Source organism: Leishmania donovani, chromosome 34, assembly GCF_000227135.1.
Source record: "Leishmania donovani BPK282A1 complete genome, chromosome 34".
NCBI lineage: Eukaryota > Euglenozoa > Kinetoplastea > Trypanosomatida > Trypanosomatidae > Leishmania > Leishmania donovani.
In genome coordinates, this window is record NC_018261.1 from 1,666,938 (window position 1) to 1,688,843 (window position 21,906).

General features: G+C 57.2%; 7 protein-coding genes across 7 annotated transcripts; all 7 read left to right on the forward strand.

Annotated features, from left to right (window-relative positions):
* Nucleotides 1–2,519: 2,519 nt before the first annotated feature.
* Nucleotides 2,520–9,833, forward strand: LDBPK_344160 (phosphatidylinositol 3-kinase (tor2)-like protein; the record flags this gene model as incomplete). The annotated part of the gene is made up of 1 exon (XM_003864528.1): nucleotides 2,520–9,833. One exon carries the CDS (start codon nucleotides 2,520–2,522, stop codon nucleotides 9,831–9,833), a length of 7,314 nt encoding a protein of 2,437 aa, XP_003864576.1.
* Nucleotides 9,834–10,779: 946 nt separating this feature from the next.
* Nucleotides 10,780–11,106, forward strand: LDBPK_344170 (hypothetical protein, conserved; the record flags this gene model as incomplete). Its single annotated transcript, XM_003864529.1, has 1 exon — nucleotides 10,780–11,106. The coding sequence occupies one exon, from the start codon at nucleotides 10,780–10,782 to the stop codon at nucleotides 11,104–11,106; it is 327 nt and encodes a 108-aa protein (XP_003864577.1).
* Nucleotides 11,107–11,659: 553 nt separating this feature from the next.
* LDBPK_344180 (cell differentiation protein-like protein) lies at nucleotides 11,660–12,736 on the forward strand (the record flags this gene model as incomplete). Its single annotated transcript, XM_003864530.1, has 1 exon — nucleotides 11,660–12,736. The coding sequence occupies one exon, from the start codon at nucleotides 11,660–11,662 to the stop codon at nucleotides 12,734–12,736; it is 1,077 nt and encodes a 358-aa protein (XP_003864578.1).
* Nucleotides 12,737–13,829: 1,093 nt separating this feature from the next.
* LDBPK_344190 (RNA-binding protein-like protein) lies at nucleotides 13,830–15,002 on the forward strand (the record flags this gene model as incomplete). Its single annotated transcript, XM_003864531.1, has 1 exon — nucleotides 13,830–15,002. The coding sequence occupies one exon, from the start codon at nucleotides 13,830–13,832 to the stop codon at nucleotides 15,000–15,002; it is 1,173 nt and encodes a 390-aa protein (XP_003864579.1).
* Nucleotides 15,003–16,545: 1,543 nt separating this feature from the next.
* On the forward strand, nucleotides 16,546–16,905 carry LDBPK_344200 (hypothetical protein, conserved; the record flags this gene model as incomplete). Its single annotated transcript, XM_003864532.1, has 1 exon — nucleotides 16,546–16,905. The coding sequence occupies one exon, from the start codon at nucleotides 16,546–16,548 to the stop codon at nucleotides 16,903–16,905; it is 360 nt and encodes a 119-aa protein (XP_003864580.1).
* Nucleotides 16,906–17,928: 1,023 nt separating this feature from the next.
* Nucleotides 17,929–18,906, forward strand: LDBPK_344210 (hypothetical protein, conserved; the record flags this gene model as incomplete). Its single annotated transcript, XM_003864533.1, has 1 exon — nucleotides 17,929–18,906. One exon carries the CDS (start codon nucleotides 17,929–17,931, stop codon nucleotides 18,904–18,906), a length of 978 nt encoding a protein of 325 aa, XP_003864581.1.
* Nucleotides 18,907–20,564: 1,658 nt separating this feature from the next.
* LDBPK_344220 (hypothetical protein, conserved) lies at nucleotides 20,565–21,641 on the forward strand (the record flags this gene model as incomplete). The annotated part of the gene is made up of 1 exon (XM_003864534.1): nucleotides 20,565–21,641. The coding sequence occupies one exon, from the start codon at nucleotides 20,565–20,567 to the stop codon at nucleotides 21,639–21,641; it is 1,077 nt and encodes a 358-aa protein (XP_003864582.1).
* Between the last annotated feature and the right edge of the window lie 265 nt (nucleotides 21,642–21,906).

A 21,906-nucleotide genomic window follows, 5' to 3' on the forward strand; every position in this document is an offset into this window, starting at 1 on the left:
AAAATCACCGCCGAACTCCTCGACGTCAGTGTTCTGCCAACCTCGAATTACGCGTCTCTGCCAGATTTCCATCGTCTCGCCTGCTCTGCCTTACCACCAACACCTCCCTAGCGCCTGCAAACACACCTCCTTGACTTTTTCGACCTAGCACAAGCGCCTCTTCGCGGCGAACGCAGCACCTCCTCACCGTCACTGTCGTGCCTGTAAAACGGAACAACTCATCAATACCATTTCCTCCATTTCTTCTCTACCGACACGGACATACATACGCGATCAGCTCTGCCGCCTGCCCAACTCGACTCACCTCTGTAGGTAATCGCACGCACACGTACAGGCAGTCTCTCCCGCTGGTGACCGCGAAGATGGCGTCTGGCGGATCTGTCATCGCGATCAAATACAACGGCGGCGTACTGATGGCGGCGGACACGCTGCTGTCCTACGGGTCTCTCGCCAAGTGGCCCAACATCCCGCGCATCAAGCTGCTCGGCAGCCACTCTGCCGTGTGCGCCACGGGCAGCTACGCCGACTTCCAGATGATGACGAAGCAGGTGGAGGACAACATTGAGCGCCAGAGGATGTACCACAACGTGGACGAGTTGAGCCCCAGTGAGGTATTCAGCTACCTGCACCGCTCCATCTACCAGAAGCGCTGCGACTTCGAGCCGTGCCTGTGCCAGATGGTCTTCATTGGTTTCCGCGACAGCGAGACGTTTTTGGCGGGCGTGGACGACGTCGGCACGCGCTGGGAGGACGACTGCGTCGCGACCGGCTACGGCGCGTACATCGCACTGCCGCTGCTGCGTCAGGCTCTGGAGAAGAACCCGAGTGGCCTGTCGCGGGCCCAGGCGGTGCAGATCCTCACTGACTGCCTGCGTGTTCTCTTCTACCGCGAGTGCCGCACCATCAACAAGTTCCAGATGGCCGATGCCGCCAGCGACGGCGTGCGCATCAGCGAGCCCTTCGACGTGGAGACGAACTGGGAGTACGAGGGCTTCTGCTTCGAGAAGACGGCCATCATCCGTTGACGGCGTAAGACTTGCGGCGCTACCTCTCCCCTGCATACACATACATACACACACACACGCACCCTTCGCGTTTTTTTTCTCTGTATTGTGCATGTCTCGCAGTCTACGTGTGTGTGTCTGTGTGCAGTGGCGCTCTCTTATCGGGCCCCCCTCCCCGTGCACCGCGTCCACGCTGGTCGATCATTGCAGTGTGGTCTTAAATATCTGATATCTGCGGTTCTGCGCCGCTCGATCTGATGTTTGCGGCAATTCAAGTGTACAAGAGATCTTCTTCATGGTCGCCCTCGACATTCATGCTTCGCCACCGCCTTTGGCCATCAATGTCGTTGTTTGCGCTACGTTGTCGTTTTCCCAGACGCTGCCAGTACAAATGTGGTTGCCCGCGTCACCCTGGCGAGAACAATGGTATGGAGAGCCTAGCTCTTCTTCCGCCTGCTCGTCGAGAGTCGCAGTGTTTGTTTCCGGGAGGGGGAGGAGGGGGCGGTCCCTGCAGCCTGTATACCTCCCCCCACCCTCCAGCTGTGCATGGTACACGATGATACAAACTACTCCCTCCTCACAACCATGTCTATCTCTTTTTCTCTCCGCCTGCGCTTTCCACACAACTCTCTCGCTCTTTGCTGAACAACACGGATTAACATGCAGAACTGTACAGTCATCGTTTTGTTGTTATTTTGCCGCGGCGTGTCGGTGACGTCAGCGGCGTTGGTAACAAGCTGTTTTTATGTATCTGTACTGCTTTCGGTAGCCTACGTGCGCATCATCCTCCCCTCTTCTCCTCTTTTACTGCCTCCTCGCTCTTCTTTTTGGGACACCTTTTAGACGGTCGTAGTACGTGGGCTGAACTGCCTCTCGTGGGGGCTCGCACGTTGTCGGCTTTCTCTTGTTTTATTTCTTTTCCTTTTGGTGGCGTTGCTGCAGAGTAGAGACCTCGATTTACATTTTTTTGTTGCGACACGTGCGAACAGACTACCTCACGTGCAGTGACGCGCACACGTACGTGTTGGCAACACCGCGAAACGAAATCGTCCCTCGACACCATCTTTTCTCGTGCGATTTTTCTTTTTAATCCTTGCTGAAGACGTCGCTTCAATCACCGTTTGACACGCCGTTGTGTTTCCGTGTGTCCGTCTGCGTAACCTCTGTGGTCGAGCGCCCTCTGTTTCTCGCGGGGGGAAGACCTCACCTTGGGAGGGGTGCGACTCGCAAGGTTTGGAAGTCCTTGGCCTCTAGCCTCTTCCTCTCCCTTCTTCAAGGCGCCCCGGAGCACTAATCGTACAGGACGCGCCAGTGGTGCCTGTCGAGCGGCTGGTGTTGTGCTTGTTGAAGCTCTGCCTCACCTCAGCCGCCGCAACTTTTCCTCCCCGTTTTTTTCGTCTGTTGTTCCTGAGAAGCTTTCGCCGTCTCTCTCCTTTTCCCTTCTCCTTTCTATCTCGGAGGCATACACGCACACACAACCCAACGTATGCACTAGCGGCTACCGAAACAGCAGTCATGTCGTCGGTCGACTCGGATAAACTCGCGACCTCCATCCGCGCACTAGCCGGCAGTCGCGACGAGCGTATCGCCTTTGTGACGGAGGGCGTGAAGCAGGCAAAGGAGTTGCAGGGCAAAAGCGTGCAGGAGTATGAGATGGTGGTGTCGTCGCTGCTTATGTGTCTGGAGAGCTTTGAGGTGGTGCACGGCACGTCGCTTGATGTGCTCTGCGAACTCACTGTCCTGGACATTCTGCTAAACCTAGACTTGTCTGTCATCCAGCTGTCGCAGTGTAACAGCTACTTGCGGCTTTGCCTCATGGCGGTGAATGAAATTCCCGTCGCTGTGGCAGCTGCAAAGACGTTCGCGCAGACGCTTAGCTACAGCATGACGACGGACTTTGTGCGCACTCAAATCGGAGAGACACTCGAGTGGATTTCGCTCTCCGACGCCAAGTCGCAGCCTCGTCGCATTTGTGGCATCTTGGTGCTCACGGAGGTAGCGTTGCGCATTCCAATGGTAATTCTGCCGCGGCTCTCCGAGGTGTTCGACAGGGCTTGGGACTGCTTGGTGGTTCACGACGAGGAGGTCCGCTCACGCGCTCTGTGTCTCTTCACGCTATGCGCAAAGCTGCTGGTCAACCGCCCTGCCGCCATTCGTGCTGAAACCTGCGACGCATTGATGTCACACCTGAAGGGTAACCTCGCCTCTAAATCGAAGGACAAACGCATTGCTGGCCTCCTTGCATTCGAGCCCATCGTCATCAACTCGATCGGCACCAGCAACATACGCTACGAAGACCTCTCCAACCTTCTAGTCCCCTACATTATGGGGGGCGGCGCCAACGTCAACGCCGACACGCGCGAGCTCCTGTTTCGCTGCCTGGTTGTCCTCTGCCGCTTCAGTGCACCACAGTTTGTCGCGCACCAGCTCAAGGAGAGCGTGCGCTTCGCGCTGGATTCCATCAACCGCAACATTCAGCGGAACACCGCCTTCGAGATGCTCTCTGAGATCATTCCGATTGTAGGCAAGACAGAGTTTGCGCCCTTCGTAGACGACACGTGTGAAGTAATCAAGACCATTTTTGAGAAGTCTCCGAGCCCGTGCTGGAAGGCGCTGCAGTGTTTCTCCATCATCTGCAAAGAGTGCCGGCCATCCAAGATGGAGACATACGTGGAGTCGTGCATCGAGAACGTGTTTGTGTGGGGCCTTTCCGCGGAGCTGATTGAGTGCATGCGCGCCATCATCGAGTCGTCGAGCGTGCAGTACCGAGCAAAGCTGGAGGAGTCGCTGCTTGACATGATCTCCGTCACACTATGCGGTCTCCCATTTCGACAGCAGATCGACGCGCCGCGCGTCAGTGAGAGCTCTACGGATGTGAGCGCCTCCGAGTATCAGATCTCCGTTGCCCTGAACGCCCTCAAGCAGTTCGGCTTCTCCAACTCGGAGCTCATGGGCGACTTTCTGCGCGTCTCGGTGCTGCCTTTTATCGACAACAACAGCGTCGCGGTGCGCAACGCAGCTGTCTATACGATCGTCAAGCTTCTCATCCCCCCTGGCGAGAAAGGCGACCTCAGTATCGCACGTCGCATGTGCGTCAACACCGTCATCACGCGCATGCTGGTCGTTGGGTTGTCAGACCCCAATCCTGTGGTGCGTCAGACCATTCTGAGTGCCTTTACAGAGGACTTTTATCCATACCTTAGCGAGCAGCAGTATCTCTTTCGCTTCTACTCTGCCCTGGGTGACGAATCCATCAACTGTCGCGTGGCGGCGACGGAGCAGCTGTGCCAGATGATCCGCTATGACCCATCGCACATTCTGCCTGCGCTACGAGAGGAGATGGTTGTCATTCTACACTTCATTACGTCTACCTTCAATATGGACACCGTCCAAAACGGGTTCCGCCTCCTCGCCGCGATCGCCACTCGCGCGCCGCAACTCGTAGTGAACTTTACGGAAGGCATCTGCGAGGCTCTGGTGCCGTACTTTAGCACTCTCTCCTCCCGCTCCGGCATTCTCCTGTCGTTCTTGCACTGCTGCACAGCCGTCGCGGCGGCGCTCCGGAAGTTTGGTAGCACCCCCTTCTCCTCCAAACGTGAAATCGCTCTTGTGTGTGAGCTGCTGGAAACCTTGCCGGCGGACCGGTCGTATCACATCATCCGGCTGTCCTGTCTCCGCTTCCTCTCGGCAACCCTTGCGCCGCTCATGGAAGGTGCCTCGCCTTACGTGCTGTATCCTCGGCTCTTTCAACAACTCTGCACGGTGCTGCACAGAACAGAGGAGAGCGTCGACATTCGCCTTGAAGCGCTGCGGTGCATTGGCGTGATCGGTGCGCTGGACTCGCACGTGTTCCAGTCGTTCAATCTCAACGAGGAGAAGGCGTCTGGGATGAGCGCGGTGGTGGTGGACAGGGTGACACACGTGAAGTGCTGCCGTATTGTGCTCTGCGCTGTGGCAGCGCTGCTTGACCCGGAGAGCAAGCGCTCCGCCGGCGCGCGCGAAGGGCTCCTGCGCACGGGTGTGCAGACGATGCTGAACATCTTTGAGCATGTTCCGTGCTCCAAGAGTGAAATCGGTCTCGTGATCGGGCCGCTGGCCCGCGTCATCCGGCAGCTGCCTGGCGGCCGCCTCTTTGCGACCGTGCTCTTCGAGTTCTGCAACATCATTCGCTACGGCGGTGCGGTGGTGCTCAACGATTTGAATGAGATTTACCGCGTATTTGACAACGTATGGGAGTTCCAGGTCAACTACCGATTTCTGGCCGTGCGCATGCTCTCGTTTGTCGCCAACTTCGAAGCCTCCGGCAATTTGCACTACGGCCAGCAGCACTCGCGCATCCTGCCGCAACTCTTCGACACGCTCAACCGTGCTGACCTGCGCGCCGACCTCAAGTACGCCGTACTTGAGTACATTGTGCGTCATGTCGACTCCCTGCAGCCGTGCACGGAGGCGGCGGTGGATAACCTGCTCGGCGCCATACAGAACCCGGCAAATCCGCTTGACTTTGTGAACCACTGTGTGGTGACGCTTAAGGAGATCTGCGTCAAGCTGTATGTCGATGAGCTCGTCGGCGCTATTGTTCGATGTCTGCTGGCATGCCTCTCCGTCGACCTTGCACGCAAGACACGCGGACGCGATAGTATTGCTCTCTGCAACAACATCATGGGGGTCTTCTGCGTCCTGATCGAGGAGCTGCAGGGCAATTTTCTCAAGTACTCAACGTACATTATTCAGGCCTTGAAGAACTACCGCATCACAAACACGGAGTTTGGCGTAATGAACAACCGCGTCGCCACCGGCCTCCGCTGTGCACGCAGCGCAATGTCGATCCAGCAACAAAACGCGGAGGTGGCCGCGCTACTGAAGACATGCGAATCTGTCGTGATGAAGAGCATGTCGCGCATGGGCGAGGTCTGGAGCTACGCGAACCTCAACGACGACAACGCAAATGCAGGGGCCGCCGAGGAGCGCACCATGCCCATCAACGAACAGCGTCTCATCAATCCAATGAAGGTTGTTCCCCTGACGAAGGAGGAGTGGGTCAAGTGGTCGGACCAGTTCGCCATCACGCTGCTGCAAGAGTCGCCGTTTCAGGTCTTCCGCTGCACGGCGGTGCCCATCGGCATCAACGCAGCCCCGCTGGTCGAGAAATCGACGCAGTTTGTGCAAGACACACTCCAAATCGCCTTTCGATCCATGTGGAATTACGCGAGCTCGGCGCTGCAAACCGCTATCACAGACTTTTTCCGTCAGTCGTTTCGTCAGGCGATGATGTCGACCACTGTCCCGGCGGAGGTGGTGACGATGTTGCTTGGTATCGTGGAGTACATGGACCACGTTGGTGAGGCCTTGTTCATCTCGTACAATGACCTCTCCGAGTGTGCGTGGAACCGAGGAATGTTGGCCAAGGCGCTCTTTTGGCGCGAGGCCGCCTACCGCGACGACCCTGTCGGCACCGTCGAGTCGCTCATCTCTCTCTACAGTGAGCTACACATGGTGGACTCCTCCGTTGGAATCTTGAACATGACGAGCGAGGAGCAGCGGCGCAGCCTGCTGCAGACAAGCCTGGTCAAGCTCGCGCGCTACACGGAGGCGCTCCAGCTGACGCAGCAGGAGCTGGAACTGGAAGCTGCCCCGTTGGAGGAGAGTAGCACCGAGAACTTATCCAAGGGCTGCGGGTACAAGAACGGCAGCCGCGGCTGGTCTCGCATGCTGCACTACACGTCCAACAGCGACCTCACCCCGTCCTCCTCAAAGGCGGAGGAGAGCTGTCGCGACCGCCGCGTTGAGGTGAACGCGCGACTGATGTTGTGCCTGAGCGAGCTTGGCGAGTACGACAGGGTTCTGGAACAGTGGGGCAGCATGCTCCACAACTACAAGGACCGCGTGACAGATACAGACGAGATGCACGTGCTGTTTTTTGTCTCGCAGTACGCCGCAGACGCGTCGATCCGGCTGCAGTCGTGGGACACGCTGGAGCACGTCCTGGACTGGTTGCCGCCGGACATGGTTCTCTACCACGTGTCAAAGGCGGCTCTGGAGGTGGTGCGCGGCAACTACGACGCCGCGCTCGTCTCCGTGACGAACGGGCGCAAGGTGCTGCTGGAGGATCTGACAAGCCTGCTTCACGAGTCGTACGCGCGCGCCTACGAGGGGCTCGTGGTTGCGCAGCAGCTGACGGAGGTGGAGGAGGTCATCATAGCGAAGCAGACGCAGAAGGCGCTCAGCTCCGCTGCCCACATACCGCATCTCTGCCATATCTGGGAGCAGCGCATTCGAATGATGCATGCGACGGTGCCGACATGGAAGCAGGTGCTGGGGATCCGTGGCCTGCTCATCTCGCCCCATGAGGACGTGAAGACGCGCATCCAGTTCACCAAGCTCTGTCGGCAGGAGAAGGCGCGGCAGCTAGAGAAGTTTACGCTGGCCGAGCTCCTCGGGTTCGCCAACCCGACCCTGGAGCAACTCACGAGCCGCAATGTGAACCCACGCGTGGTAATGCAGTACATCTCATACCTCTCCGAAACCAACGCACTTGGCCCTGGCAGCGCCTTCGGAACCGAGAGCGACCTTATCAAGAAGATGATTGATGTGCACACCAAGGCAGAAAACTCGGCAGTGTTGGCGCGGGCCTACACGCGTCTCGGCAGCAAGGTCGATCTCATCGAGTCGGTGCAATGCTTCAAGACTGCCATCATGTACGATCCACAGTGGTTTCTGGCATGGCGTAAGTGGGCCGAAGCGAACGCGCAGCTGCTCCAGACTGACAAGGGCGAAGAAACGTGCCGCAACGCTATCGAGGGCTTTATCCGAAGCATTCAGCTTGGGACGTCCGACTCGACGCTCATTCAAGACGTGCTCAAGCTGCTGACGCTCTGGTCGAGCCACTGCGACTCTGATCACAACTTAAAGGAGCTGCGCGAGCGTGTCTTCGATGTGCCGTCGCGCGTGTGGCACCTTGTGGTGCCACAGCTGGTCGCCCGGCTCGACACCGGCTCCGACGACAGCTGCCGGCTTGTGGCGGATGTCCTGACGAACGTGGGCTACGACTACCCCCACACGTTGGTGTACCCGCTGAACCTGTGCACCATGTCTGATTCGGAGCGGCGTAACAGGTACTCCAATGAGGTGCTGGGCAAGCTGCAGGAGCGGTATCCGGTGATTGTGCTGCAGGGTCGTCTCATGATTGACGAACTTATCCGCGTCTCGTCCCTCATCTACGAGCAGTGGTATGACAAGCTGGAGGCGGCGGCGACGGCCTTCTTTGGCCGCCGCAGCACCGACGAGATGATACGCACGCTGCTGCCGATTCACGAGACGTTGACACGGGTGCCGGAGACGGTGGTGGAATCGGAGTTTCTGTCCAAGTACAGCAAGCGTCTGACCGAGGCCCGGGATTGGCTGCGGTCGTACTCGTCAACGCGCTACACCGGCGACATTCAATCTGCATGGAAGCTGTACCACAGCGTGTACTGCAACATCGACAAACAGATCAAATCGAGCGACACCCTACAGCTGCAGTTCTGCAGTCCGAAGCTGTTTGAGGCGCGCAACCTCTCCATCGGGATCCCCGACGCGCGGCCTGTTCGCGAGGAGTCGGTTGCGAAGGTGAACCGCTTTCAGAAAGACATCATCGTCATCGCCAGCAAGCAGCGGCCGAAGCGGATCGGCATCATCACGGCGGAGGGGAGGTTGCAGAAGTTCCTGCTCAAAGGGCGCGAGGATCTCCGCCTGGACGAGCGCGTCATGCAGCTCTTCTCGCTAGTCAACATCCTCATGCAGTCCGACTCGAGGACGAGCAAGAACTTAGGCTTCCAGATCCAGCGCTACTCCGTCACGCCGCTAAAAGACAACGTCGGCATCATTGGCTGGGTCGACGGCTGCGACACGCTGCACGAGGTCGTCAAGCACTTTCGCGAACGCAAATCGATCCCGGTGGAACTGGAGATGCGCATGCTGGACCAGATCATCACTTTTGACAACTCCAAGGCGTACGACTACCTGACCATCATGTCGAAGGTAGAGGTGTTGGAGTTCCTCTCCGATCACACCTCCGGGCAGGACATTCGCAAGGCCATGTGGAACACGTCGCCGAACTGCGAGGTCTGGTACGATCGGCGCCGCATGTACACAACGTCCTTGGCGAACATGAGCATCGTAGGCTACATCCTCGGCCTCGGCGACCGCCACCCAAACAACATCATGCTGCAGCGCGCGTCTGGATTGGTGGTGCACATCGACTTTGGTGACTGCTTTGAGGTTGCCATGACGCGCGACAAGTTCCCCGAAAAGGTACCGTTCCGATTGACACGTATGCTGCGCAGCGCGCTCGACGTGTCGGGTGTCGACGGGGCGTTTCGTGCCTGCTCGGAGACGGCGATGTGCGTGCTGCGCGAGGGCAGCCACAGCGTGCTAGCCCTCCTCGAGGCATTCATTCAAGACCCGCTTATTTCGTGGCGCCTCATCAACAGACATGGGCAGGAGCCTGAGTCGTCGAACGATCACAAGACTATCGAAGAGCAGGTGAACATTGCCAACATGCGCAACGCCACATCGACGGCGGGAGCGGAATCCATGTGTGACTCTGTAGGGAAGCGCGATAGCGGTACCTTTAGTGTCGCGAAGCACTTGTGTGGGGAGGAGGTGGATGTGGTGCATCAGGGTGTGTTCATCGTCAAGCGCCTCAGCTCCAAGCTCAAAGGGCAGGACTTTATCTCGGCTGGCACGGAGCCCCTCGACCCACGCACGCAGGTAGGGCAGCTCATCGAAGAAGCCACAGACGTCACCAACGTGGCACAGTCCTGGTCGGGATGGTACCCGTTCTGGTAGATTAGCACCACCGGCAATCCAGCACGACCACACCACCACCTCCATCACCATTAGCGCCCAGGCCGGCAGAGGCCACGTCGCATTCTCTCACTGACATTCGATGGTCGTCTTCTCGCTCCCCTGCCGCTTCCCGGGTGCTTATCTCTTTCCTTGTAGCGTGTCTGCGTTTGTGCTGATCCCTTTGGCTCTAGGTCGCTTTTGCGTGTGCGATCGTTGTGATTTCCATTCCTCGCCTCCTCTTCCACCTCTCCGCTCTCCACCCGTGACTGGTGTACCACGTCAAGTTCTGCTCTCGTTTTCGTTTTTCTGCTTCACGTGTGCGACACAGACGTCGCTTGTACTGTCCCCTCTCGCCCGCGTCTGCAGAGAATGCGGGTGAGGAACCGCAAGTGCAACGACAAGTGAGCATCATGGAAGGGGCTGCTCGGCAGTGCCCAGCTCATCGCTCGAGCATATGGCGTACTCGACGTGCTCGGATGCGGTTAAGGTGGCGTCTATCTGCGTCCTTGTAGGATGGGCCGTGCCATCACACGGACACCGCCTGCCACGTGAAGCACCGAATGCAACGCCGGCACGGCATGCGGGCGTGTCGTTCACGGCCGCTGACGCTCTTCTTTTATTGCACCTTCATGCTTCTCCGCCCTCTTTCGCCCGCGCCCGGCCGCCGCACTCATGCCTCCCTCCTCCTCCTCGATCCAAGCCATTTTCCTCCTCTTCCGCTGACGCCGACAACTACGTCGAACGTCACTCGCACACCAAACACCCCATCATCAGCTCCCTTTTCTCTCTCTCTTTTGTTCACCGTAGCTGTCTCTGCGGATTGGTAGAATCGAAGCGGCCAGTTCGTTTAGCTGGCCTCTGATGCCTGTCAGGCAACGGCTCTGCGGGCTCCCCTGTTAGTCTACCCTGCCATAGCGATAGCTTCGCGCCGGAGCGGCACTTGACGATGGCTGCTCTCGGGTCGGATGTGCAGGCCACCAGTGTCGAGCTCGTCTCTGTGATTGAGAAAATGAAGGAGCGCAAGACGTTACTTGAAGAGCAAATCGCTGCCGAGGAGGCTGAGTACGAGGGTGTGCTTGCCGAAGTGCGCGCTATGCAGGAGAGACTCTCCGCCCTGAAAGACAGTCTCGCGAAGAAGCAGGCGGTGCGAGCGGACTTGGAGCGGACCATATCGGAGACGTACTCGGCGTTCAAGAGCATCCTAGACGCTTCCAAGAAGCTGCTCTCCACCGCCAAGGAAGAGTCATCGGTGCTCAAGGCGCAGATAGAATGACACCGAAAGTGAGAAGGCACAAGAGGCGATGAGGCAAACAACCACAACATAAATGCGATCAGCTCGAAAGACGACACACACACACACACACACACGCACAAGCCGTCCAATTGCGTTGTCCAACTGACAACGCAAACAGGAGCGACATAACCGCAGCGACGCCGCCTATGCCTTCTGTACAGTGCACCGCTGCCCCAAAGAAGAACAGCCATATCCCTGCTTTTCCCCGTGGCACCCAGTTATATGTGCGGACTGCGGTGTGTCGCATCTTCATCGGCGTGAGCTGCGCCGGTTCTGACTGCCATGCGTTGCTGCTGCGCCTCTTATCACGCCTCTCTCTAACTTTTCCTCAGTCTTCCCCCAGCCCCGCTGAGACTCCCACGCGTAGCACATAAAAAGGAAAAGAAGAAGAACAAAAAATAGAAACGAAGGAGCCACCGCAGTCGCGCGTTCACCATCCTCCCCTCCCCCTCCCCAACACCTGCGTCTCTTCCTCTACACAGGGGCCCCACACAACAAAGGACCAAGCGCAAACACGCTCTCTGCAGACAAGATGGACGCTCCTGCTGCGTACCCTCCCTGGGAGGAAGAAAGCGACGATGTCGCCAAGTTTGGCTACCGGCAGCAGCGATTTCCGCAGGCAGGATATAGTCGTTTTCCCGTGGCTCAGCCCCAGCAGCGTCCACCCCAGCAACCGCAGCCACAGCTGCAGCAGGCGGCACTGCCGCAACAGGTCGCCCGTCTGGAGCCTAGCCAGTACCCTGATGTGGTGCGGGAGATGCTGATGCACATTCAGAACTTGTATCACCAAGACACGCGCGAGCGAGCCATCTTGACCTTGTCCAAGAAGCGTGAGAAGTTCACCTTACTCGGCCCGACTCTGTGGTACAGCGTCGGTGTCATGGCGATCTTTTTGCAAGAGATCGTATCCATGTACCCTCTCCTCAACACGCCCTCCTCGGCCCCGGTGAAGCCGATCATCAACCGCGTTAGTAGCGTGCTTACCCTGCTACAGGTTATCGCCCAGCACGACGCATCGCGGCGGCCCTTTATGGAGTCCAATATTTGCCTCTTTCTCTACCCGTTTCTGCGCGCCACCCCAGCAGAGCGGTCCGAGGTACTGCGCCTGACGTCTCTGGGCGTCATCGGTGCGTTAGTCAAGGCTGACGACCCGGCCATCATTTCCTACCTCCTCAACACAGAAATCTTTCCGATTTGCCTGAAGATCATGGAGCAGGCGATCGAGATTTCGAAGATCATCTCTACCTTCATCATCCAGAAGCTTCTGATGTCGGACCAGGGCCTGGTGTACGCCTGCCAGAACCCCAGCCGCTTCACCGCTGTCGCCGACGTCCTGCATCGCATGGTGGCGGAGAAAGGACAGCAGAACGAGCACGTGTGCGGGCCGCGCCTTCTGAAGCACATCATCCGCTGCTACCTTCGCCTCTCTGAAAACGAGCGTGCGCGTGAGGCGCTGCCCAAGATTCTCCCCGAGGAGCTGCGTAACAACACCTTCCAAGAGTACCTGGACGAAGACATAAACATGAGGAAGTGGCTCCTCCAGCTGCTCGTCAACGTTGGAGATGAAGGTGCGCGCCGCATCAGCGAAACCGCAAAGCATGCACAGTAGTAGCCAAGCGCGCACTCCTTCCGCCCCCATCGCCTCCCTTAACGGGCTCTATGGTGCGACGTCTCCGGCTGTTCCTTCTTCGTTGTTGCCGTCAGTGTTGTCTTCCACTTCGCTCACGCACGCTCGCGCGCGCTTCGTTATTATTATTGCTCTTTTTGCCTGGATGCGTGCGTCCGTGCCTCCGAGTGTGCTTCGCAGGTTTGGTGCGCCGACGTGTAGCCGCGGATTGCCAGCATTCGCCTCCCTCTCCCAGCGACTTCCAAATCATCCTTCCACGACTTCGCTAGGGCAGTAAGTTGTCACGACGACTCTTGACAAGATCTCCGGTGTGAGCCCCCACAGCGTTTGCTCTCTCTCTCTCTTTTTTGTGTCTCACGTTTTGGTGTTGCTACGTGTGTGTCTGTGTCTGTGTGTAGGTGGGTGGGTGCTCGCCTGTTTTGGAATAATGTCCCGCTTCATAGATGTCCGCGTCCTGAGGAGATTGCGGTTTCGTGAGAGCGAATGTGCGCCTGAACGGCGTGGGCTGGCTCATGCCGTGGTCTGTTGTAGGAACCAGAAGTATATATATATATATATACATATATGGCGTGCCTATTGGGCGCGGCGCTGTTCTCTGCGCAGCCAAGGCAGGCGCGCGAATCACAGCAGGGGACGTGTCGTTGTCGGAGTTCGCCCTAAACGCCGCGCCGCTCCCAGTCAGCTCCGCCGTTGGCGCCGTCCTTCACCCTTTCTACGTCAAGGCTCGTTGGTGGCTATCCTGAAGGAATCCTGTCATCTCGCGTATGCAGTGAGGTGCAAGTACGTGTGGATGTACAGCGGCACAGCACATCCTTGGTGATGGCCTGGGCGATAATCACCACCTACCCTGGTGTGCGACAGCCGTGCTCGGCTTCACGAATCCCTATCACGTTTTCCCTTCTCCTCCCCCTCTCCCCATCCACCGTTTGCTTTCTCTGACTTTCTCTCTTTCCTTTTCCTGAGATGGATGCTGTGCTCTCTGCGCGCTGCATCACAACGACACCCGTAGCACCACACAAGGTAGAGCGCTAGCTCGTTCACACCTATTCACGCTCCCTTTCGGCGCCTCACAGGAATGCAGTCCAAAGGCGTCGAAACGGGTGGTTACAAGCCTTCCTTACGGGTTGACATCGGCTCAGCCGACAACGCCAAGGAGGAGTCGGCAAACGTTACGGAAGGTAGCCCTCAAAAAGTAATAACCCCGCATGTATCCACAAACATATTCGTGGCCGGCATTCCGTCCACGTGGGACGATGACGCTCTGCGAGAACGCTACAAAGAGTTTGGCGAGATTGTATCGACAAAAGTAGTCAAGAACCGCCACTTTGGCTTTGTAATGTTTCGGAGAGCGGAGTCTGCGCACGCCGCGATCAACGCCACACACCTGACGCAGCCAACTCCCAACTGCGGCACTGTCCTGCACGTTTCTATCGCCATGCACGACGAGGGACTCGATGATCAGCCAAACGACCGCCTTTTCATTCGCGGGCTGCCGCAATGGGCGACGAAGGAGCACCTTCGACAGATGTTCTCGCCTTACGGTGTCATTACCGAGTGCGCGGTTCTCATGAACCCCCTGGGGCAGTGCAAAGGATCTGGCTTTGTTCAGTTTTCCTCACAGCAAGAAGCCACTGCCGCCATCAAGGCGCGGGACTCCATTAGCATGGACAGTTGGCCCCACCAACTCGAGGTGAAGTACTCAGAGTCGGCCGAGGTGCGGCAGATGCGGCAAGAGCGCAACCGCAATCGCCAGCGGCACTGGCTGCCGTCACCACAGTATCGCGGCGGCAACACCCCCAGCTCCCTCCCTTCTCCCTACCCAGGGTTTTCGCCGCCGCTCTCCCTCATTCCGTCTCCGCAGGCGTTTCCAGTTATGAACGCGATGCCGTTTCCGATGGTGTACCCACCAACACCAGCCACCACGGGTGCCCCGACGCAGATCGTCTACCCTCAGCCGATCTACCAGACCATACCACCCTTCTACTCGGCATCTGCAGTGCCTATCCCAGCACCGATTCCGCTTCCTCAAAAAGGCGACCTGCACTTTAGCGGCCCGCCGTTGACAGAGGAGTTGCTGCGTCTTATGCTGCAGTCCTACGGCGAGGTGGAGGCAGTCAAAAAACTAGATAATGACACCGGCATCGCGGTGCGCCTGCGAGACGTGACGAAGCACGCGCTGGTGGTGCAACAACTAAACGGCTCGCTCTTCCCAACTGGGCAGTTGTTGGCGGTCGGTATTTACGCTTAGCGCGCACTTCTTTTATTTTCCTGAGCGAGCACGAACAAGGAAGCACAGCAGCGGGAGCGCCAGCGCGCACGCGTTCGCTAGCGCAGGCACGAATACACGTGGCGGGAGTGCTACTGGCAACACAAAAAAGAAACCATTGTTGTGTGGAAATGGAAATGGTAAACGTGGAGCTCACCTACAAGGGAGAATAGTGAACAAGCGGATGGTCGCTTCTCTACCGAAGCGCAAAGGATTGAGAGGGACACGTGATGTTCCTGATAATATAATCGCCAGTGCCGACAAGAAGGGGCCGGCCAGGCTTGTCTTGATGAATTCGCAGGCGTGCGTGCGCGTGCGTGGACTAACGGGTGGGTTGCAGAGTGGGCTTCTTCACGTGCGAGTAGCGAAAAGAGCGACAGCGATGTAGAAGGAGAGGGCGTGCGTGCGCCTGTGATGCAGGATGCCGCAGTTGGCTGAGGCGTCACCTCAGTGATCTCTTCTTTCGCCCTGCTTGCTTTTTGTGCGCACATGTGTGTGTGTGTGTGTATGTTTATGTTTATGTGTATGTGTATGTGTGTGTGCATCGTGTTGCTGCGCCGTTACCCCCGAAGAGTTCTCGCGGCTTACATGCGTAAGGCTGTCACACGCATTACCAACGCAGCGTTGCGATGCACGCAGACTCGTAACTCGTTTCTTCAGAAGGATGATTGCAAGCATTCACGCGGAGTTTTTTTTGTCTGTTTTTGTTGGAGGGGCTCTGACCAATGCGTCACACCGTAGGCAACGCCTCTTTGCCACTGCTACCACCACACATTCCCCTCTCGTTGGTTTTCTCTCGTCCGGCTCCCTCTTAACTGGAGCGTCTCGCTCGTTCTTTCCCTCCTCCTCTTTTTCATCTTTTCGCTCTTCACCTTATTGTTAAGCTGTGTGCATATCTGTTTGTCTCTCCGCGAGTCGACGCGTTTGTGGTGCACCGTTGTAGGCGACTGAGGGGAGAGAAGGACTCCAAGAAGAGGGTTAGGCCCCTCTGCTTTGTTTATTTTTTTTTCTGTTCACGTCTACTTTTGCTCCGAAAAAAAAATATATATATATACAACTGAAAACGATCAACGGAATCTTGGCAGCATCAGTCAGCAAAGACGGTGGCACGCTCGGGACCGCAGAGTGTCACTTCTGACAATAATATTGCTGCATGATGCAGTACGGGCAGCCGTACCGCTTACCGCGCATGCGACATCCCCGTCACCTCTCCATGGCGCCTTCTTTTGCCGCGCGTGCGTCTCTCCTCTCCTCCCAGCCTCGGGCGATGACGGAGTGATGCGATAACAGCATTCGTACTGCTCCGGAGAAGCACACGACCTTCCCTTGAGAAAGCGCTTGTTTCAGCAGCCCTTTTTACCTCCTCCGCGCCGCCTGCGTCGATCCATCAACTCGGTTTGCCTATAACTCTCTCTTCCTCTGCGTTTGTGTCCGCCATTCTCCGCGTCTCTACGTTTCTTCTCTTCCAATGGTGGCGAAGCAAGCGAAAGCGAGGGCTATCCGCGTTGCTCCCTTGCGCTGAACCATGGGGTCGACCTTCCTGGGGTACTCAGATGAGGATCATGGGCTCGCGTCGGTGTGGGGTCGCCTCATCTTTCTCTCGTGCATTACAACAGGGATCTTTTACGTCTTATTCGGTCTCTTTGCGTGCCGCAGGCTCATACTGCGGGACATTCGGTGGCTCCTCATGGCGATCCTCTACTTTTCCATGGGGGTGTGCCACGCCTTCTTCACCCTGACACTACTCTGCTTCGCCATTGCTTGCGTTCTCCACAGCTTTGAGAAACCGATGCAGAGCGGGGAAATGATCATGTACTCCGGTATCATGACCATCATCACCATGTACTTTGCTTGCGGGCGAAAAACCATCCTTTACTCCCTTTGACCTCGCGTGGGCTACCAAACCTCCACACGCACACGCTACATTGCACGACTGCAGTGCTGCGTGGGCACCTGTACCCTGCAGAGAAAAGAATTGCTGCGAAGAGTCAGCCGATATAAAAGCAAATCGCTGTGATCTCAATGGCCACGCACCCCTCCTCCTGTGCTGTTCGCGCCTCGCACGTTGCTCGTCAACTTGCCGAAAAGCACCAGAGGTAGAAGCATCTGCGAAGGGACGTTAGAGAGCGCGATGAGGCAGTGAACTCACAAGTATCTCTGCTCGTACGCACTACTCTGCATCTTAGGCGTGCGAGCGGTGCGGCGCGCAGCAGGGCCTTGGGCTCTCTAGATCCTCTTCCTACATGCCAACGCGCTTAATTAACTGTCAGGCGTTCCCACCGGTTCGTCCCTCTCCCGTATCCTCTTTCCTCCTCTCCACGGTGATTCTCTCTCTCTCTTTCTCGTGCGTGTGTGTGTGTGTGTGTTTTTTTGCGTCCTTGCCCAATGACTCTCCGACTGGGGGGGGGCCTACGGGCTTACACAGCACACAGCTGTTGCGCACTGCGCAGGCGCACTACCTCCCCTCCCCCGTCTTCCCCCTCCTCTTTCATCTCACCAAAACGCCTCCTCCGCTGCATACTGCATTCTTTCTTTTTGTGCATGTGTGTGTCGGCTGCGCATCTCACCAGCAGCGCACTCCAGACTCATCACGCCTTCATTTCTGTTGTGTCTCCTGCTACACCACAACAGCCGCGTAAACGTCACATTAGTCGCACAAGGCTACACAAGCGCATCATACACTGTGGTGTGTTTTTCTCCCCATCTGCTTCTTATTTTTTGGCACCTTTTCTCGTCACATAGCACAGGCTTCTCAGCGGAGTTCTATATATTTTTTATAATTTCTCTTTTTTTTAATGCTCTCTCTCTCTCTCCCTCGGTCCTCCTGACAATATCTCATCACTTTTTTTTTTGCCAACTCCCTTCCTCACCTCTACGCAGCTCTCCAGCGGTGACTCAGGACAACAGGATGTCTCTTGATATCGCGACTTACCAGCTCCTGGACGCCGATCATCACATCCATTTCTGTTCGCAATCACCAGATACGAAGTTTCTCGCGTGTGCCCTCGGTAACGGAGTGGTGTGTCTTGTAAACGCCATCACGTTCAATGCTGTGGCGCGTGGGGCCCCCGGGAAGGACTTTCTCGACGTCCCCGCTACGTGCATTCGATGGGCTCCAGAGCAGTGCGACAGCGCTTGGCAACTCGTCAGCAGCAGCTGCGCTGGTGGTGTCATGCTGTGGCACTGGGATCGTAACGAGTTCTCTCTTCGACGTGGAGCCGCAGCGTGCGAGAAACACAATGAGGTGATGGTGGTGGATGTTTCGCCGAGCGGAAAGCAAGTGTTGACGGCGGGCAGCGATCGTATCGTGCGCCTGTACGACTCCAAGCTTACCCCGCTTGCGCAGTTGACAGAGGGAGTAAACGCGGATGGCACATCACGTCCGGCACACACAAACCGCATCTTCTCTCTTCGCTTCTTGACCGAGGTGGCGGCAGTCAGTGCAGGCTGGGAGAGTCCGATTCAGCTGTGGGACCTGCGTGCGTGTCGATCCAACAGGCAGGTAGTGGGGGTGCAGGGGGTGTCGGATTGCTTAGAACCCGTCCCAAGCACACCGATAGTGCTGGTGGCGTCCCCGAAGTCGACGAACACACTGCAAATTTTCGACACCGTCACCGGAAGAGTGCTGGAGGAGAACTCGAACAAAATGTGCTCTCAGTTAAACGTGGCAGAGCGCGTGTTAGTATGCCGCATCCAGGGCGAAACAGGCAATGCCTGGTGTCTCACGGTTTCGCCGCCCTCCGTGATTGTTCTCTGCGTGTCCTCCGGCCTCATAGTGGCACGCGCGGCGCTCGCGCATACTCCAATCAACATGACCATGAAAGATGCCAGTGTGGTGGTGGGGTGCAAGAATGGAGTTTTGCTGCAGGTGTCACTTAGGATGTAAACAAGTCTCAGTCAATAGTAATAGGTAAGAGACGTGTTCTCTCTATCTGGCACTTTTACTCTCCTTTTTTTTTTCGCGGTCGTCTGACGCTGCGCCTGCGTCGAGGGTGTCCCTCACAGAGGGCAGCTTTGTGGGTTTTTGGCTCCGTCTGCATGTATCATGTTACGCTGCGGCAGTACGCACTGACAGACACGTGCTTTATTTTTTTTTCGTCTCCCTGAGCGTCCCCGTTTGCACACACGAACACGTTAGCGCATAGGCGCATAAAACAACCACCGCACATCTACCGTTGTAGGAGTACGACTAAAGACTGGTCGTCTAGAGCATACCGTCTGCCTTTGAATCGGGGCCGTGCGGGTAGTGGTCCGGGGGCAGGGCCAGTTCAGGTGCACCCCGGATGAGCCCAAGGAGGTTGTTGGCCGGCCTCAGGTCAGGGAACTCTAAGGCCCTGCACGCCCTGCCTGCATTCCATGCTTCTCCCTGATTCGCCTCAATCCGTATCACTCCATAATGTGGTGAGGAGGCTCTCCTAAGCACGAGTTTGCAAGACTCCGATGATGCAACTTCGGGGTTCTCTCCTCCTGCTTTCGGCATCGGTGCCTACTGCGCCCGTTCGGTCGGATAGTGAACGTGCCGCATGTTTTGCAAACGAGCGATGCGGGGCTGACAGGCAGAGATCTCTTCGCGCCTTGCTCGCCCATCACTCCTGCTCTTCTCACCTCTGCGCCCTCTGCTTTGAATGCGATACACCATGCCAGCTTTGGTGGAGTGCGCGTGTGCACAGTGCTCACGGTAACTTCATGTTGGGGCCTGTTTCAGGGCCCACTGCTGTCTGAGGAGGAGGGGGTGTGCCCGGATGGCTTGCACGCATGCGCAGCGACACGCGAGACCGTGCCGTGAGTGCGTGGCAGCCTGGGCACTCTTGCCCTCTCATGACTCGGCAAGCCCTTGAAAGGAGTGGAGGTGTGTGACAAGCGGGAAAGGCCCGCGGCGAAACACGTACCTACGCACAAAGAACTGACAGTCTCTTATCTTGGTCGAATCGTCAACACGATTTTGTTGTGTGCTTGCGCAACGGTGGACATGGGGGTGCACATCTCGCCATAACGGCGCCAGCCCATGTCTGTCTGCCTACACCAAGAGCCCGAAACCGTACCCGGAGGCAGGCTCTCGGCTTCCCGGCATAGTGGGTACCCCGTGCCTGCGATCACCCCCTCCTCCCACTGATGCAGCCGGTACCATCAGGCGAACAACATACTCAAACAGCACAAAAAAAGGGGCCCTCTTTTCTTTTTCTGCGCCTCTCACGGCCATGACGTTAGTCCGTGCAGTGACACGAAGCAGTGTCAATCACCGGTGTAGCGACAGCGTGGCTTGTTGGCATGGAGCGCCGCAGCAAACGCGCCTCCTCCTTTCACAAACAGTGGTGCATAGGTGCGTCACAGAGCAGCGGGGCCTGCGGTCATGCCGAATTCACGTCGTCCTGTGCGACTTCTCTGCCGATCCCTCTTCACTCTCTCCCCTCTGCCACTACACCTCCACCGGCCCCCTTCTCCACACGTCGCCTTTCTTCTCTTTCGTCCACGTATTCATGCCCCTCTGCATCAATACCGCACTTCTGATTTTACACGAGCAGAAAGCAGCGCGTCTTTTTTTTTATGTCCATCGGCCCCGACTACTTGAGCGCCTTGCTCAACTGCAATGGATGCCTGCAGGAGCGCATCCTGCGCCGCATCCTCATCATCGAGTACGAAACAGACAGCCTTTTGGCGCTACGATGCGCCCTTGTACCTCTGCAGACCCCAACTCGCAAAAGACAACGGCACACGGAGCCTGTCGCCGCTCAGGGGACGTGTTTGAGCTTGGATGCCGATACGGCTCGTCATCGATGGAGCACAGAACTTTCCAAAGCACTCAACGATGAGGCGGCGAAGGCGAACTGCACCGCATCGCTGTGCCCGCATGCAAAGAAGCGCTGGTATGCAGTCGCCGAGGCACTTCGTCGCGCCGGACACCCGTCATTCACCCCATACGAGCTGGTCACCAAGTACAAGGAGATGCACAGCGATCCAAGACCCTTTTCACCCAGTGAGGCTTGTTTCGTGTGCCAGTATGTCCGAGAAAACGGACGTGACTGGCAGGGGCTGTGTCAAGCACTGCGTCAGCGTCTGGGACATGTACGCACACCTTTTCAAGTAGCCCAGCAATACCGCCAGAGGTTGCGGTGCGCTTTTGTCGAGAATCGCCTCACCTCATCTCAGCTCCTCACCCTGCTCGCAGACCTGCCCGCCTCCCCGCACCGTCGCGACTTTGCCGCGCTGTCGGTGGAGGCGCAGCGGTTCACCTCGCACAAGACACTCCAGGTAAGCCCGCTTTACTTGAAGAGGGAGCTGGAGACCCTTGACTTTGCTGCCCGGGTGCCGACGTGCCACCAGCTCTACTGGAAGCTGGTGAACCTTCTGTGCAACTTCTCCCTCTCGCATCCCAACCGCCTCGATGCTTTTCAGCACAGGATGCCATTCTGCTACCAGCAGCTTTCCCTAGCCGACCTCGCGCGCTCTCTCCAATGCGAGGCAGTGGAGCTGCAGGAGAGAGTCGTCCACGCACTCCTGCGTCTCAGTCGTCCACCAGAGGCACTCAACTACGAGGAATGCTCCAAGAAGCTCTTCGGGACGGTGTGCGGTGCACGGCTGATCTACCAAATCTCCGAGAAGTTGCACGAAAAAGACACTTGAGCTGCCCGTCACATCTCACACACATTATCTTCTGTTGCACGGCCCTGTGGTCATGTTGGAGGGCAAATGACGCAGCTTCGCGGATTTGTTTTGCATAGCCCTCATTGCCTTGTTCCAGCACACCAGTAGCAACCTCGATGGGTACCTGCTGTCGTCTGCCCTTGCGGGCACACGAAAGAGCAGCGACCCGTTGACAAACTGCGCAAAGGCAAAACAAAAAGAGAATATACTAACAGGCTACGGCGGTAAAAGGGCCCGAAAGGAA